This window comes from Zootoca vivipara, chromosome 10 (assembly GCF_963506605.1).
Source record: "Zootoca vivipara chromosome 10, rZooViv1.1, whole genome shotgun sequence".
Classification (NCBI taxonomy): domain Eukaryota; kingdom Metazoa; phylum Chordata; class Lepidosauria; order Squamata; family Lacertidae; genus Zootoca; species Zootoca vivipara.
The window spans coordinates 50,589,101-50,602,173 of record NC_083285.1 but is presented as its reverse complement, the minus strand read 5'-3'; the positions used below and the strand labels follow the sequence as shown (position 1 = coordinate 50,602,173).

The 13,073-nt window shown below is 41.0% G+C and overlaps 1 protein-coding gene across 2 annotated transcripts in view; it reads left to right on the top strand.

Moving 5' to 3' along the window:
- Positions 1-12,539, top strand: part of TRIM24 (tripartite motif containing 24) — a 37,173-nt gene extending 24,634 nt beyond the window's left edge. For both annotated transcript variants that reach the window (XM_035127546.2, XM_035127545.2), the window contains exons 12-19: positions 640-775; positions 1,542-1,602; positions 2,017-2,185; positions 2,571-2,863; positions 4,627-4,762; positions 5,822-5,896; positions 7,523-7,672; positions 8,006-12,539. In XM_035127546.2, coding sequence (XP_034983437.2) covers positions 640-775; positions 1,542-1,602; positions 2,017-2,185; positions 2,571-2,863; positions 4,627-4,762; positions 5,822-5,896; positions 7,523-7,672; positions 8,006-8,215 — 1,230 coding nt within the window. In that variant the 3' untranslated portion in view covers positions 8,216-12,539. The remainder of the gene's footprint in view (positions 1-639; positions 776-1,541; positions 1,603-2,016; positions 2,186-2,570; positions 2,864-4,626; positions 4,763-5,821; positions 5,897-7,522; positions 7,673-8,005) is intronic.
- The last annotated feature ends 534 nt before the right edge of the window (positions 12,540-13,073 follow it).

Genomic DNA, 13,073 nt, shown 5'->3' with positions numbered 1-13,073 from the left:
GCAGAGCTAAGAGCCTATATTTTATGTGGTAATAGTCTAGACCTTGTCATATGTACAAACACTCACAAAAGAATTCTGTGGGAAATTCTGACATTAAGCCACTTTGTAGTTACTTCTTCATCTGATAGATATATTAAAGAAAAGCCCTGACATGATTGTCTTTCCTAACAGGTTAAAGTATTGGTGGGGAACTTGTGGTCCCTGGTCGAATTTCTTGCAGCAGATTTTCCCAAGGAAATGCGTCTCTCAACAGCAAAATAGGGCTTCTTTCCCCAGCTTAAAGCAAAGGGTGGGGTCAAGCATCCTTTGAGCCTAATTCCCCCCAACCCACTGCCCCCAATGGCCATCCAACAGAGGCAAGATTTGCACCTACACAGCCCTTTGTGTCTTCTCATATTTTGAAGATCTTTTTCCCTTAAAAAAATTTAACCAATACTTTTCTGCATTCCTAGTTTTACTTATGTATGCAAACACCCTTGCTGGTCACCAGAGGGCCACCCACTTTACTCTTGGAGGGAATTATAGTTGGATTATATGTATGTGGCATTTACTTTACCTGTTACAGTCTTGAAATTAGTGAGTAATGAAAAGTGGTGGCATTGAGCCTCTCTGGCCTAACTATCTCTTAATTGTTTTAAGATTGACTGTGCAGGAAGCATTTCACTGGAAAGCATTGGGAGGAGAGAAGGAATTGTTGAGCAGAGCCAACCCAAACCACCTTCACGCAAAACTGTCCAGTCCCCAAATTCATCAGTGCCATCTCCAGGCCTTTCAGGTATGGTTATTATTTAATAAACTCCTAATATTCTGATAAAATGGATTACTGTTGGTGGGTTATTCTCTTGCCCCAGAATTGATTAATCACCGGCTCTGGATAGATTTGTATTTTCCTAAAGGAGCAGGTATGTAGGCTGGCAGTGCCCTTGATCCAGTGCTATCACTGAAGGCCCAGGTATCTTCAGTCGCTATGGCTGACTCACCAGTTAGTCTTTCCTAGATTAAGAGAGCCTGACAAGCGTCATTCACACTCTGATAACTATTGGTGTTTAGAGTTAACACACTCTTAGAAGCTGAGCAGAACACTGGATCCCTGTTGAAAGAGCACATTTCAGCCTGGATGTAATCACACTGACTCCTTGAATTGAGGAAAATACAAAAGCTACATTTCTTGCAAGAAGTACATGCTTGATAGGAAAGATCCTAGTTATAATTAACTAAGGTGGAGATGCAATGAACCATGCTTGCTCTTTCATTCCTCAAGGCATGAATGTGGCCTTGAGATAAAATATTTCTCATCCTCATTCAGGGATGTCCCCATACACCTTATCTGTAGCACGGGGGGTGGGGCTCTGGGCACATATTTTTGCTGTTCATAATTTATTTCCCTTGATTATTTCCCTTGATTTCTTCTGCAGTAGTGGGGCAGTGGAGTGGAAATCAAAATAATGCTTAACTACATCTTAAAATCATGTGTTCAACTTAACGGAAGCTTTTAATTCTATATAAAATAAGTTTTTTGACAATATTTGTTTAAAATTCAGGTGCGGTTGTCCATCCTCCAATTCGTTCACCCAGTGCCTCTAGTGTTGGAAGTCGAGGCAGGTAAGCAAAAATAATAGGTCCTGAAAAAACTGTCAGTGTGAATTATCCAATTAAGATGTTTTTATCTGGCAATACAGAAATCTAAGAAACTGAAGATGGGTGCTAGTTATCATATTTGTTTCTTGCATCTTGCAGATGAATGTTAGTTCCACCCCTTTTTTGTAGTTGAACTTGATGGAGAGGAATGTTTTTGGGTTTTTTTAAAGTGGTAACTACCCACTTAAAGCACTTGATTTTTTGTGTTGTCATGGTTGAAACACAAACTTTGAATGATCAAATGTGGAAAAAATACCACAGGCTGGTTCACACAATTATGACGTACCCTCTTCAAATTATCTAGAACTTGTGACAATAGTCTCGTTTTAGTCTTGCTTGATCTTTTATCCTCTTCCCCACTACTTCTTCCTTTTACAGCTCTGGCTCTTCTAGCAGACCATCAGGTGCAGATTCAACCCAGCGAGTCCCTGTGGTCATGTTGGAGCCTATAAGAATAAAACAAGAGTCTGGTGTGCCAAGTGAACACTATGATTTCCCTGTTGTAATAGTGAAGCAAGAAACAGATGAAGAATCCCGGAAGCAAAACGTAATCAAAGTTATAAAAATAGTCTTTAAATTTGGGAGGGTAATTATTAAGTTGGCTAAGTTGTTACTCTTCTGCTCAGGATTTATATTATGCTAGAATACAAAAGAAAACTTCTAGTGAGGGTTACTTATGTTCTTCATGCTGATCTGGGAAATCATAGAGCACTCATGCTGTCTACTCTTTCGCACTCAAGAACTAAATGCTGGTATTTTTAAAATGCTGTAAGCTCTTTCTAAAGCCATAAATTTATCCAGTTATGGTAGTTGATTCAATTAGCTAGACCCTTACTGCAGAAGAGGCATGATTGTGTGCATCTTTATACACACATGTATATAACAATTTTACATTCTTTTCAGGCTGCATACTTTTTTCTTTTTCCCTACAGACTAGGTTTCCAGGAAATTTACTTACCTCATTGTTGTTGAATAACAATCGCAATCGCTCATCTGAAGCAACCGTCTTGAGAACAGAAGCACCAGACAGTACAGGTGACCAACCATCCAATGGCAAGGCAGCATGGATAGGGACGCCTCATGTTGGAGAAAGCAGGAAAGATGATGACCCCAATGAGGACTGGTGTGCAGTGTGTCAGAACGGAGGAGAGCTTTTGTGTTGTGATAAATGTCCTAAAGTGTTCCACCTTTCTTGTCATGTTCCCACACTCAGGAATTTTCCAAGGTAAAACCAGCCAGACTATAAAACATTAGCTCAGACCTTCATTCTTTTTTATATATACAGTCATTTTCTAGTTTTAAAGCTAAACAGGAGCCATCAGTAGTTCAGATTGTGGATGTGTGAAACAACATACCCGTTATGGTTGTGGTGCCACAGTTTTGGATTGCGATTCCTAAAAAGTGCTCCATTGTTTTCTGGTTCGTATTTATTTAGTCTGAGGAGTACTGTTGATGTTCTAGTACTGCATTTGTTCTTTGTTATTGTTTGTCATGTTTGAAATATTTTTTGTGGTATGTTATACAACTTCAGCTATTTTAATAGAAACATTATTTTGAAAATGTAAACATGAGATCGATCTATCTTATCTATCTATTAAATTTGTATACCACCCTTTATCTGAAGGTCTCAGAGCCACTTCTGTGCCCAAATAGCCTCTCCTACAATTCCATATGCAAATACACAGAATTTGCAGTTGAAATGTGCATCTTCTTCTGATATAGTATCGTTGCAAGATGATTTTACCTAGTTAAGAAGCAGGAAGGAGCACTCCTTCCTGTTTTCTAAGCTATTAAGATCCTTCAAAGAAGAAAGATGTGTTTTTCTATGTTAAATAGAGGCAAAAGTACCGTATGTATTTCAGGAGCGCTATTGTAGGAGAAAAGTTCTCTGAATATATGCATGTACGTCTGTCTGCTTCTCTCTGCATACATACATGTGTTACCACCTGTGCCATGCAAACCCAGATCAAAATAAGTTAGTCACCCAGTTATAGAGTATAATGTATCCAAATAAGAAAGGCTGAGGGAGACATTTTGCACACTGAGAAAATGCTTTTGGAGAGAAATTTCTGTTTTCTCTACAGTTCAGGCATGTCAAACCTGCGGCCCTCCAGATGTTTTGGACTACAATTCCCATCTTCCCCAACCACTGGTCCTGCTAGCTAGGGATCATGGGAGTTGTAGGCCAAAACATCTGGAGGGCCGCAGGTTTGACATGCCTTCTCTAGTGGTTGTGATCTGCTGTCCAATGCTGCTAATTGTAGGGGACTCTTCCGTTTTGCTGTTAATCAAGAACAGCACAATATTAAGGGCAGTGCTTAATCTTCCCCATTTACTTCCCTGTTTTTAAACTAGAATATGCCTGTGATTTGCAATGCATAATAGACTTTCTATTGCTTCCTTTGACAATGGCAGCAGTTTTGGTACTTACTAGCAGCTAACATTTCATCCACGCTTTTTCTAAGGAACTGATGAGAAGACAGTTTTAGCAACGGCCACTTTGTTGAAGCCAGTGGGGAATGGCAAGCCACATTCCTTCAATCTTCAGAGAGGCCGCCCAGCAAGTTCCTGTCCCCAACCAATGTAGCACTGTTTGCTTTCAGTGAGAAGGGAGAACAATAGATTCAAGAGAATGTTGCATAGCAGTGGCCTGCATGCTTATAATTCTGAGAAGAAGGAAGCAAATCTAACTGAGAGGAGAGAAATAGGAGGCACAGTGAAGACAATAATTTTAATAGAGCAAGCCTCACACATCCTTCTAAGTCCCTTAAGTGTTCATATGTACTCTTAGATTTTCTTTCTGATAATGAGATGACAAATGGTGCCTGGGTGAAGAAATTCAAAATTGCAGAAGGCAAGCCCTATTTTTATCAGTTGACTTCATCTCAGCCTCAGTATTTTCTAAAACTCATTATAGATAGCAGATAAGAGTTTACTTAGAAACATTCAGAACATGGATTGATGCCTGTTTGTCTTCTCTTTGTTTAGCGGAGAATGGATTTGTACATTCTGCCGTGATTTGTTCAAGCCAGAAATGGAATATGATTGTGATGGCCCAAGTCATGTGACTGAAGAAAAAAGAAAACTGGAAGGCAATGTGGGATTGGCACCTATGGATCAGAGGGTGAGAGTATAGTAATTGAAATGCATTGTGCATTGTGAATACACCTTGAAAAATGCCACAATAGCAATAAAATTATTATACCTCTGTAATTTCTTAGTAAGTAGTGAGAACTTGAGAGTATGTCCTAAATACATCTTACACCTGGATTCTGCTCTGGTCATGGCCTTTTTGATACCAGAAGTTTGTAGTATCTCACTGAACACATATTAACACTTCACTCTTGCACACAGGGAGGGTTGGACAAATGAGACCCATGATGCTTCTTCTTGAGTTTAAACCTCACTTGAAATCAGAGCAGTTTGATCCTCAGGCAGGTTTTTACTCCTGTGTTTTCTTTACTTGGAGAGTGGTTTGAAGATCAAGTAAATGTGTGTCAGGTGTGGAGTATTTGAGTTGCCATGCCCACATTTTCTTTGTAGTTTTAGGGAATATGCTAATTAATTAGCAGAACTCCTATTCTTTGAGTTTGTTGTAGCATGAATAAATAGCCTGACTAAGCATGAACAGATAAGCCTGCCATGTATTCAGAGGAAAAATAACCAGCCCTCCTATCCTGTTCCTGCTATACTATGCAGTGCAAAGCTATGGTTTGACTTAGTGTACCAACCTGAAGCTCATATCTTACCTCCCCTAGGGACAAATCATGAGCTGTAGCCAAGGTTTGTTCTTGGCTTTCCACTTGTGGTTTCTCCATGGAAGACAAACCATGATCCTGTTTTTCAGACATAATGCTAAGTCAAACCTGGATTCACTCTGGATAACACAGCAGCAACAGGACCAGGGGAAGAGTGAAGCAGCCACAATTTTTCCTCTTGAGTTCCTGCAAACTGTGTCTGCAGTCCATTTTGTCAATACATCTTGAAAATTATGTATTGGTGGCAAAAAATGTAACGGAAGGAAAAGTTGACTAGGAGGGTGGGAGTGGATCTCACTATGTCTGAATTTCAGCAGACTGTCTTCTGTAGCCTCAGAAAAATGCAGTTTCTACTGTGTTGCTGTTCTAGCTCTTCAAGGTGGTACTATGTGTAACTGAAATCATTCATCTTTTCTATTGTGCAGAAGTGTGAAAGATTACTACTGTACCTTTACTGCCACGAAATGAGCCTTGCTTTTCAAGATCCAGTCCCTCCCACGGTATGATGGCTATTTTATTTGCCACTAACATTCTGTGAGGATTCTGTTGGTGTTCATTACTGGTCAGATAAGATATTCTCCATGCTTCAGTGCAGTATATAATTTCAACAGAGATAGAAGAAATGCTGATGTAAAAGCAGAATGCCATTTGAATCTCATATTTGAGTACAGTTGTTGACTGGCAATTTTTATTGAAGTACATTTATTAATGCAGTAGTTCAGTTTCTGATCTTCTTGCATCTTTTTATTAGTTAGTGCATGGCATTGAAGTAAATGCTACCAAGAGCCATCCATTATGTGTTTTACTATGCAGTGTGCTTAGAGATACATAGCTTTGCATAAGCAGTGTAATAAAAGCGAAAAGAGAGTATCCGTTTCCAAAAATGTATGGTGGAACCTTTTCTAGACTTTTTCTGCAGAAAATTTTTCATTTCACAAGTTAATTAGTAACAATGAATGAATGCCATCTGTAAATACTGTGGGTTGTATCTAATGCTAATCATGAGCATAATTGCATTTACACATCATAACTTTCATCCTCCTCCTGAAAAAAAATCCCCAAACCTATGCTCCAGAAGGTCTCCCAATCCTCCACATCTGATTTTGAGGGCATTCCAGGAGCTTGAGGGGAATAGGAGAGGGAGGCAAAATTCTGTTGCATGCACAGATGTGTATGTGGAGTTCCAGCATTTGTAATAGTCCAGTATTAGGCGGGCCTGGCAGTTTCAAAATGTTTAGGTTAGTTTACACAATAAAAACAAAACACTCCATAGATGCCGTCCACTTACTTTGAAGTTCCTATGCAATATGAACTAGAGCAGGTTGTCCTGTGTAAATAGGAGCCATTATCCATATGCTGTCATTGGCTCAGTTGCAACAGAAATTGATCAAAAGATTAACTACCTTGTTCTGAGGCAGGTATTAGGAGTATGCTAGAGCAATACATAGCACTGTACATCCTGTGCTGGGCCTAAAATAGAGATAATAAAAGATTGAGACCCAGCTCGCTGACATTTCTCCTAGTATAGGGGATGTGTTTGTGTTTTGCTGTGATAGCCTGCAATGTGCTGCTAAATGCAGTTTCTATAGAAATTTATTTCCAGTTGGCTTATCTAGATTTTCATTATGACACTGTCTTCAATAGCAATTTGAATCTAAGAATGTGTATGTATGTTAAATGAATAATATGCCTTTTAGAGACATTCCAATAACTGCTGTTTTAATATATATATACTGTATTGCTTTCAATTATTTTCAATAAGATACGAAGATTGCTCTCTCCATTCATAGCAGGAGTTATTTGCTTAAGATCTGCACAGCAGATGTTCACTTTCCCAGATAATGCCACAAGATGTATGCTAATGTATTACTGAGAAGATTCATCTACAGTGGTACCTCTGGTTAAGAACTTAATTTGTTCCAGAGGTCCGTTCTTAACCTGAAACTGTTCTTAACCTGAAGCACCACTTTAGCTAATGGGGCCTTCCTGCAGCCACCGCGCCACCAGAGCACGATTTCTGTTCTCATCCTGAAGCAAAGTTCTTAACCTGAGGTACTATTTCTGGGTTAGCGGAGTTTGAAACCTTAAGCGTTTGCAACCCAAGGTACCACTGTATTTCTTTCTAGGTGCCTGACTACTACAAAATAATCAAGAAGCCAATGGACTTGTCAACCATCAAAAATAGATTGCAACTGCATCATCCATTGTACACAAAACCAGAAGATGTTGTAGCTGATTTCAGACTGATCTTTCAAAACTGTGCTGAATTTAATGAGGTCAGAAAAGACTGTAACTATCATATCTCTCTCTCTCTCTCTCTCTCTCTCTCTCTCTCTCTCTCTCTCTCATCTATTGCTAACATATTGTTGCATACTAGTTTTATACTTCAAATGCTACTGTCAACTGTATCATAGTCAAATCGTATTTTGATTTGTTAAAGTGTTGATTGAGTCTTTGAATTTTAATTTGAGTAAGATTAATTTTATTCAACTAAATTAGTAGTGTTCGTGTGTTCAAGTTGATTTATTTTGGCGTTTGACTTACCCATTTTTTTATATGGGACTGCAAATATAAAACCTATGATATGATATGTTAAATTTCCCCAACAGCCTGATTCAGAAGTGGCTGATGCTGGCATGAAACTGGAAGCTTATTTTGAGGAACTCCTGAAGAACATTTTTCCAGAAAGAAAATTCCCTGCCCAGTCTTATTGCCGTGCTGATAGAGATAGTCCCAACTCAACAGATGACTCTGATGACGACTTTGTACAGCCACGGAAAAAACGTCTCAAATGGGAAGAACGCCAGTTTGTAAAATGAACTGGATATAGGCACTGCTAAAGATTTTTTCCCAATAAATATTTATCAACATTCATTTTGGGGAGGGAATTTTATGAGCACATTGACATCTACAGATATGGACATTCACTGGGAGTCCTACCTTGGTACAAATTTGCCAAGAAGTGAGGCATGTAGGAGACATTAGAAAAATTCTATAAAATTTACTCTTGGTTTTTAGAATTCATTCTGCCACCACTCTAAAGTGACAACTGTTCAAATCTTTTATTTAGAAAGGATTTGTAAAAATTAAACTAAAGTTAGAAACAAATTTAATGTGTAGATTTCAGGAAAATGTGATCTTACCAGAAATTAATTTACCAACGACATGTGGCTGGCCATAATTTCAGTTCTTTGTACTGTACATAACTGTTAGCCACTGAGAAGAGAAAAGCACTTGCTCTGATTTTGGCCTAGGATACAATGAATTGTCGTTGCTCGCAGAGAGCTACTTGTGCTCTGAAATGTAAGGAGTGGGGAGATGAATTAAAGTACTTCGAAAATGGACATTTGAGTGTCTTCTTGTGCTCATATGGAGAGAATTTTTATACAATTGGTTGTAATTTCCTGCTGACCAGCATTGCATGTATTTCTAAACCTTAATCTAGCAATGGAAGTATTAAGGTTGACTTTTATCTTCATAGTTTATCCTATATTACACATACTGAGAGAGCTAGAAGGAAACCTCCCTCTGCTGCTTTTATGAGAATGAGTGGTCTGCTGTCATAAGCTGGTTTGGAATTTTTCATTAGAAACATACTGATTTACTCATTAAAGTATACTGTGTGATGCTTTCCCGAATGATTACAAAGAGAAAGATCATGTCTTTAAATTTATCCTCGCTTCAAATTTTGAGTATGCTATCAAAATCAACATTGAAATGGGAACTTTCCATGAACTAATAACAAGTGTAAACTACACTTGCACAATATGAAATTACTTTTAAATACCATGAGGAAATTCCATGGACAAAACTTGCCCCATTCCTGATAACAGGGTTGACAGCATCTGGTTTAGCTTCCACCACAATTCCCTTCATGCATCCTTTTAACTTAATTTGGCCTAAATAAGTGAATGACCACTATTCACTTCCAGAGGTTGGGACTCCCAGGGAGAGGGAGTGAGACCTCACATGGCCTAGAGCCTCAGCCTTGCTACCATGCCGCACCCACCGCTGTCCTGTTGGCCCGAGTTCACACGTTTGGAGCTTGTGGATTGGAAAAACTCCAGGAACGAGTGAGTGGGGAAGGGGAGAGGCCCTGGCCTGATTGCCCTGCTGTGAGGCGACCTCTGTTGTTGCCACGGAGAAGGGAAGGGACAAGGTGGGTGAACAAACTTGGGGACAAAAAGGCAGTCATTCCAGCATAGGCCCACTGTAGAGCCCCACCGCAATGTCTGGCTGTGGAAAAGGACCTCTAAAAAGAAGACGCTGTATTTTTTCAAGCGCCAATGTATGATACCTCCAGATTCCAGCCTCCCTCCTCATGTTCTTAGAATTATTCTTAAAGATTATATCTTTTACAAGTAACAGTAAGACTGTCAAGGAGATTTTATGTATTGCTTTCTATAAACCTTTCCCTGTGGTTGGAAAGACACTAAATACTCCTATGCTGACAAGATATCTACATCTACGCCTAATTTCCACCAATCCCTCATTGAAGCAATTTTATGTTTTATTTCCTAGAAGCAGCGGAAAGTTTGTTAGGAGTATTTTAAGCATTTTTTCTTATAAGTTCTATAAAGACTGAATTACGGGATGTGGAAAACGTCTAAGGGACACTGAGGAGGCATTATCCTCACCGAGGTCAAAGCAACTAAGAACTTACTCTTCCCCCCCCCCCATGGCGGGAGTTGCCTCTTGGAATGTAGCTATACGATAGAAACTCAAAATCGTTTCATTCCCTTAATTGCCCTTGATACAACATCAAAAGCTGAGAATCTGGATACGCCACAAATCGCAAACGCCAATGGTAGAATTAATGGGGATGGACCTTCCCCGAAGGGAACTATGGAGGCTGAACCTGATGATTGCACAAGCTGCGAACAACTCTATCTAGTAATTAGAACCTTACATTGCATATTTAAAAGAATATATGGCCTATCCTCATAGTTGTACAGCCTCCAACAAAAATTCAATACTCCATCGCAGCCAGGCCATGATGTGGCAGCAGGAGATCAAATGAGTCAGCGAATACCCCCTTCAATTAACAAATGTATTGCTAAATGCAATTACCGTACAACCACCAATCCTTGATTTTACAGCCAAGGAAAATATGCCTATCTGGGATGGGGATCTAAGATGGCCAACTTTGTGTGGGGCTAAAGAGCTTCTTACTGTGCTTCTAAACCTTGAGGCATCGCAAATAGATCTTTGTGCGGTGCTCCTTTAACTTCTCAGCACAGACATCAGAGAGTGATGCTCGCCTTCCAAACTGCAATAATTCCCTCCATCACCATTAGGCAAAAAGCAGTCCTGTCTAGTCGTGGTATGATCCCAACGAGAGTCTTCAAGGATTCCAACATTAAACCTCTCCTATCTGGGGGATTAACCCAAGAGGCTTCTCGTCCAACTAGCTCTGATCCATCAAAGAATGCTGGGCTATACGCCCCATACCAGCGCCAGACTTATAACACCTTCAACCCTTCAGTTAAGAACTACGACTGTGCCGATAATTGCCTGACTCCCCCGGAGGAACGAGAGCTTATTGCTTCCTTTGGAGTACTTCCTGCGACTGAACAACAGGAAATTATTAATAGACTGGACTCGCTCAAACTTCAGCTCTCCAATGTACTCTCCGATAGAGCTTCTAAGAACAACGTCCATCCTATTGCAATGGAGCCATACCCCCAAGGATGCTGAAGCACCTATCCCCCAATGCCCGCTTTCAAATAGAGTGGCCCGTGTATTGGATGATAAGGTTTTTACCAGGAAGCTAACCCTTGTTCCCCTCTTCACATTGGACATGCATCTCCACTCCTAATAGATCTACACGCACCTCCCTTGATTAATCCGCAGAAGAATGAAATTCAAAATATATCTCAACCTGATAATTTGTCACCTTCCTACTCCATGCCGGAACTGGAGTCCTCATATACGGTCGTTCTGCCTAGAGCCGAGGTAACACAGGCCACTCCAAGGCTGGCCCCATCAACGCATTCCCGTCTACCAACAACTCCGGCATCGCAACAAATGCATGAAGGAGAAAATGCAGAGTCAAATGTCTCCCTGGAGTGGATTGAAGACCCAGCAGGACACATAAATCAATTGACCACAAGCTTACTAGCTATGTACCTGAGAAAGACAGCTCCAACTGATACTGGGTCGTGTGATTTGACTGTGCTTCAATTTGCTTCTGTGAGAAGGAACGACTCACTACGACAGGTTGATTACGTTGTACAGAATAGTAGGTCTGGGCAGCTCTCACACCAACCACCCCAACAAAGCAAAATAATGGACTTTTTATGGGGTCCTCCTTGCCTCTCAAGAGCACCCCCCTGCCCTTTAAATGACAGCTGGGCGGTACAGAAAATCTCCATTATCGGTCCTCTGTTGGAACATAGCTGGCTGGCGTAGGAAAAAGCTCAATCCAGAATTCCAGGAGTGTATTAATTCTTTCATATCATCCTATTACAAGAAACCTGGGAGGAGGGTGAAATTGTCATAAATGGTTTTGACCTCCTAACACTCCTCGGCACACGGGCATTACACCTGTAAAACACCTTACATCCTACCTATCAACCCTCACCACTGCTAACCATCGCTTTGCGTTCATCAAAGCAAGGTCTAACGCCTTCCCCTCCAGGGTTCTGTCCCATAGATTCTCTAAGGGCCGAGTCTCAGACTTATATTCCTGTGATAATCAGTCGAAAGAATCCGTCCAGCACATAGTTTTTGTTTGCCCTCTGAACAGTGCTGTTAGGAGAAATCTGCTGAGTCCATTCTGGACTCCCAGTCGAGACCCAACTTGCCTTTTTATTACAGGATACTAACTCAGTGGCAACCTTGCAAATGGCCTCTTACATGAATTCTAAAATCCTTCCATTTCCCCTTTTCTGTATTAAATATCTGAAAGTTGTATAGGTTAGACTTTTATTTATTCTTCCATTTGTATTTTATTTTATCCTATTTTATCGATTGTATGACAAACGTGTCTTGTTGTGTTTATTTTATGTATGAGCTTATAGCTGCAATAAAGGTATCTATCATTTCCAGAGGTCAGGGGAGCAGGGACATAGGATGATATGAAAGAATTAATACACTCCTGGAATTCTGGATTGAGCTTTTTCCTACGCCAGCCAGCTATGTTCCAACAGAGGACCGATAATGGAGATTTTCTGTACCGCCCAGCTGTAATTTAAAGGGCAGGGGGGTGCTCTTGAGAGGCAAGGAGGACCCCATAAAAAGTCCATTATTTTGCTTTGTTGGGGTGGTTGGTGTGAGAGCTGCCCAGACCTACTACAGCACGAGTTCCGCATTCCCGCCCGCTGTGCCGCACCCTCCAGCTTCCCGTCGCGCTCTCTGGTTCCCCGCTGTGCTTGGCCTTGTTGAAGGGCGCGACGGGGAGCTGGAGGGAGGGCGTGGTGCAGTGGGTGGGAACTCCGAACTCGTGCTCCGCCGGGCTGTGCTCCGCCTCTGCCCACCAGCCCCGCCGGCAGCGCCGCTCTCGCCCACGGCTGCGCTGGCCCTGCTTCTAGGGGGGCAGCTGCCCCCCTGCCCCATGCTGGGTACACCCATGCAGGGGAGTAAACCCACCCATTTGACACTACTGGATGTGCCAAGCTCTCATGAGAGGGAGCCTGCAGAGGAATTCAATGTGTGGCAGTGTAGTAAGATTCTTCC